This window comes from Rhagoletis zephyria, unplaced genomic scaffold, assembly GCF_001687245.7.
Source record: "Rhagoletis zephyria isolate East Lansing unplaced genomic scaffold, Rhagoletis_zephyria_1.1 Rzeph_scaffold_05889, whole genome shotgun sequence".
Taxonomy (NCBI): Eukaryota; Metazoa; Arthropoda; class Insecta; order Diptera; family Tephritidae; genus Rhagoletis; species Rhagoletis zephyria.
Genome location: NW_016162972.1, coordinates 34601 through 39196, shown reverse-complemented (window position 1 = coordinate 39196; position 4596 = coordinate 34601). Strand labels below are relative to the sequence as shown.

Below are 4596 nucleotides of genomic sequence, written 5' to 3'. Positions count from 1 at the left end.
ATTTAAACCAAATTAATATGGGACTACCTGTGAGGTAACACCTTTCCTTAAAAAAAAAAAAAGGATTATAAAAATCCGTTAACGTGGTCCGAAGTTATGCGATAACATACATAAAAAAGAAATAAAAAATAAAATATTCCGACGAATTGATAACCTTTCTTCTTTTTATGAAGTCGGTTAAAAATAAAAATACAGTGGTAGAAAAAATTATAGCCGCACCACATCTTGACAAGTTTTGACACATTATTTTTATTGTTATTTAATTTTGGTTATTATTTTTTATAAAAAAAATATAGAGCATTGTTTAAGAAAACCCGCGTAAATCCAAGTTTCTAACTTTGTACAATATATAAGGGGTATTCTTTCGGAACGTTAACCCTCCCCTCCTCGCCCCCCATCAATCTTCCTATTCAATAATTTTGTTTCACCGAATGACCCTGACGGTGAAAGGAACCCCACATATATGCTATCTGAACGTAGAATTGGCCCTCACGTTATTTTGCCACTCGGCATTGAAAAGCTTGTTTTTCATGCATTTTACATACATATCTAAAACAAATTTAAGTTTAAAGAAAAATGGACAGGGTGGGTGTGGATAACGTTCAGAAAGAAAGCTCCATAAAAAAATCAACAAGCTTTCGTAAAAATGTCTAGCATTTTTAATTAGATTTCCTTGAATGATTCCTAATGATTAAATTCTAATAAAATATAAACTATAATTTTCAAATTACTAAAAATTACGGTTTTTGGATTTTTTTGTCACATTTGCTTCCATATAACGCATGAACTATGTTTTTATAAAAAAAATCTAAATTAAATAACAAAAATATTATGTTAAAATTTGTCAAAATGTGGTAGGGCTATAATTTTTTCGACCACTGTATATCTAGATGTATATGGGACGTTCCATGTCAACCGGAACAGAGCTAAATTTAAGGGCTGAAAATGTTTGTACACTTTTGCTCTTTTAAAATCAGCGAGCGATTTTTGAAATTCGATAGTGGTATTCACCAAAGTGAGCAAGTGGCAAGTGAGTGTTGTCAACAGTCGTTGCTTGAGCCCACCTGTTCTTTTGCCAGACTGCCAGGCCACTTGCCCAATTTGAAGAATACCACTAATATGTTGTAGAATAGATGCAATTCACCAAACTTACGAACCGACAAATAATAAAATTGACAAAACCAAATAAATGAAATGAAATGATACTTTTTTAAGCAGGAATACAATCTGGTCTCGGATTTTAAAAATTGTAATTGTCCTGCTTGTGTAAACATTTCTGGGTTTCCATGATTGCTGAACCTAAATCTGGTGTCAGATTTTAAAAATCCTTGATTGGGCTATTCATACTGGATCTACCATTTATAACGGAAAAGTTATAATCGAACGTACGTACATTTATCCGATTCGATATTTAAGGGCTATGTAAATTCCAGCCTTATCCCTTTAAGCAGCTACTTTGAACTCAGCAAATTTTAAAAATATTATGATTTTATTTTTGTTTGCGTGGTTATGCGTGACGGTTTTAAAATTTCTTCATGAGCGCATCTCTACGACTTACTTTTTAGCACATATGTGCATACGTTACATAATAATAATAAAAGACAATGAATTTAGTTATAAAAAGTTGAAAGCACTTTGATCTGTTATTCTTGTTTCAGTATTAGAATTCTCACCAAAAACGGTATACTACTGCAGAGTTCGTCGATCAGACTTTATGGCATTACATGAGTATGTTATACTAAACATTTTGAGCTATAAAATAGTTTTAGACACTTTTGGCTGTTCAGTAATCAAAATCAAATTATATTGTTAACACCTTTTGGATTCCAATGTGCCTGTCACGAATCAGTCTCCGTAACTACATCGTGTGGCAGATGCTCAAAATTTTGTGACAACAACTGACTCACAATGCAATCCGAGCATTGATTTAAGTATATATAACAAGTGTTGCATCGCCAATGTAAACGCGAAACGGCAGCTACACGGCATGTCTCACACAAACGAGCTAAAGGATCTGGATTATAACCTTCGGGCGTATTCATTTTCTCTTCTTTTATCAAGTTCAATATTTTCAACATGCGTTCACGATCTTCAGCGCTAAGTGACTCAATGGCACTGGCTCCCTCTTCCGGTGGAGTTTCCGTGGAGGTATTGCGCTTATCTGTTGGCGCTGGTGAACTTTCCGAGCGCAAGTCACCAAATGAGTAGTCATCTTCCGGCATGTTTACAGGTACATTAAATGCGGGAAAAAATGTAGTTGGTCGAAAAAAGTGCTTTGCTTTCGATTGACCCCCACGCCTATTTTTCGGCCGACGTCCCGGTATGGGAAGGCCAGCATCGTGCAATTTTTTAAAATACTTTTGTACACGACTGGATACCTGCTGTGGTGTGCGATTACCCAGTGCTTTAGCAATTTTCGCGTATCGGCGACTTTCAATAGCCTCTGCTGGGTATTCGATTAGCAGCTCCTCAAGGCGGCGTTGTTCTTCACAGGACCATAGCTATAGATGCGTACATATAAATAATTTTAAAGTATGCAAAATTGAGAAGTTTTGCATATACATATATATGTGAAGAAATTTACTTGGTTAAAAGTTTCCGACTTGGACTCATCCACAATACGACCGCGCACCGTTGCTGGCTTTGAATCCGATTCTGGTTCTTCTTTCACTTTGGCGTCATTTTCCGGCATAAGATCCAAATTTGTAGATATTTCTGGTATCTTTTGATATAGGTTATTGTCCAAATAGCCAGGTGCGATGTTTTTATCGGCTACTTACCTTTTCAATGGTCATGTAGTTTGGCGCAATGATTTCTTCATTATTTCGCAACTTTTCAAGCAGCAATTCTGGATTCTCCATGTATCGCTTTTTTGCGATCTCCAAATCTTCTATCTAAAATATTTATATTTAATGATTAAAATCATATGTACACATAAGTGCTTTAAACAGAATTTAATAAAACCAATACGAGCCTGTTTCAGTACGCGCGTTCTTTGTACTTCTAGTATTGCTATAGTGCGCAACATTTTTGTGTAATCTGGATGGCCACGCAAAGCAAGATGATCACTTTCAAAATAAAATGTAGTATCTTCTTCAGCACTACTCGATTCACTCATTTTAAAATATGTTTAAAATTAATTGATGGTTCAAGTTGATTTTTCACAAGTAGGTATGAAACGATACGAGTAAACACGAGTACATACTCGATACTTTTCGATCGATACCAAGAAATTTTGGTATCGCTACTTTTGAACCAAATACTGAGTAGGTATCGAAAAACCAGTACTCGTATCGAAAACCGGTACTAAAAGCACAACTCCACAACAAGCTTTTCAGGCGTTCCGCGCTTTTCAGTCTTTCGGCAGTAGCTGATCAAATGTCCTGCTGAAAGCCTGAAAAGCAAATTTGGCTTTCGTAATTTTTCCTCCACTGTTATTCTGAATATGAAGCGCCTTTTTGTGTGCTGCTTAATTGCCAGTGAAACCCGCGATATTGCTACATAGTCGATATAGTGCAACGAATACAAGCTCAAATTGCTTCACCAAAGGCGATGTAATGCGATGTATACACGACCCAATTGTTCGAGTGGAACAGTAAATTAGATGAATGCTCAGTACACACCAGACATCTGCAGCGGGTGCATGATTTTCGTGTATACTCGATTATCTAACAAAACCCGTTTTGGATCGTTCTCTGTATACGAGCAGAAGTATTGTTCGTTATCGACTGAGCTCAAGACGAACATGTTGGCCACAACACCCGATTGCTTTTCATACATACTTGATTGGGTTCGGGTGCAAAGCTCAATATACCCGGGTGTTCGAGTTTCAACCCGAGTGTGCACAAAATTTTCTTGATTGGTTTATGACGTTTTTGTTTCTACAAAAAATGTTGCCTTCTCATGGCGGTGTTCTTAGTTTTTGTGCGTAGAGGGCAAAGAGAAGGTTGAATTTTTCGGTAGTTTGTTTAAGTGTACATTTAACCATTTCTTATATTTTTGCTCATACAAAATGCGACATCACGACGCCTACATCCATTTAGGTATAAATGTGTGTAGATCGGCAATGCCCAAGCCCTATACACTCGGTGCACATTTATTTTTTGTAAAAGTACTTATGTACCTACATAGTTTTAGGCTGTGTTCTAATATATACACACACAGCTTTCCACGCGAAACTATACGAAATAGATGCAAAAACATTTTTGTCTACTTCGCTTCTAATTTTTTCATTGCGTATGCACAAGCACAAAGCAACAACATTTTCGTATGCTTTGTGGGAACATATTGGCGCCAGTTACCTTCAGCGTAAATTTCTTTGTTGTCCTGCATTTTATCGCAATGTTCGGGTGTCCGTTTCATTGTTACACAAATTTTCGGGTTAGCTGCGGGTGTCCGAGTGTGGTGTTCGCTTGTGCTCAATTTATAGCGAGGGTGATCGAACAGACTCGTTCGTAACCAAAGCAGCTGTCGGGTATGCATCTCGATCGAACACATAGTAGCCGAGTGTGGCGTTCGCTTGTGCTTGATTTTTAGTGCGTGTGATCAAAAAGGCTCGATCATACTCAAAGCTGTTCTCTGGTACACACATACGTT

The 4596-nt window shown here is 37.0% G+C and overlaps 1 protein-coding gene across 1 annotated transcript; it reads right to left on the bottom strand.

Annotated features, from left to right (window-relative positions):
* Positions 1-863: 863 nt before the first annotated feature.
* Positions 864-3202, bottom strand: LOC108372588 (ZZ-type zinc finger-containing protein 3-like). Its single transcript, XM_017628314.1, has 4 exons — positions 2975-3202; positions 2781-2894; positions 2585-2722; positions 864-2501 (listed from the first exon to the last, which is right to left on the bottom strand). Exons 1-4 carry the CDS (start codon positions 3116-3118, stop codon positions 1839-1841), a joined length of 1059 nt encoding a protein of 352 aa, XP_017483803.1. The 5' UTR covers positions 3119-3202; the 3' UTR covers positions 864-1838.
* Positions 3203-4596: the final 1394 nt, after the last annotated feature.

What these genes read in the sequence shown, in the direction of transcription:
- LOC108372588 (XM_017628314.1), bottom strand. Translation starts at nt 3,118, where the DNA reads ATGAGTGAATCGAGTAGTGCTGAAGAAGATACTACATTTTATTTTGAA. An exon ending in ACTACATGACCATTGAAAAG is followed by an intron (nt 2,723 to 2,780) that starts GTAAGTAGCCGA and finishes CTATATCAAAAG; the next exon opens with ATACCAGAAATATCTACAAA. An exon ending in AGTCGGAAACTTTTAACCAA is followed by an intron (nt 2,502 to 2,584) that starts GTAAATTTCTTC and finishes ACGCATCTATAG; the next exon opens with CTATGGTCCTGTGAAGAACA.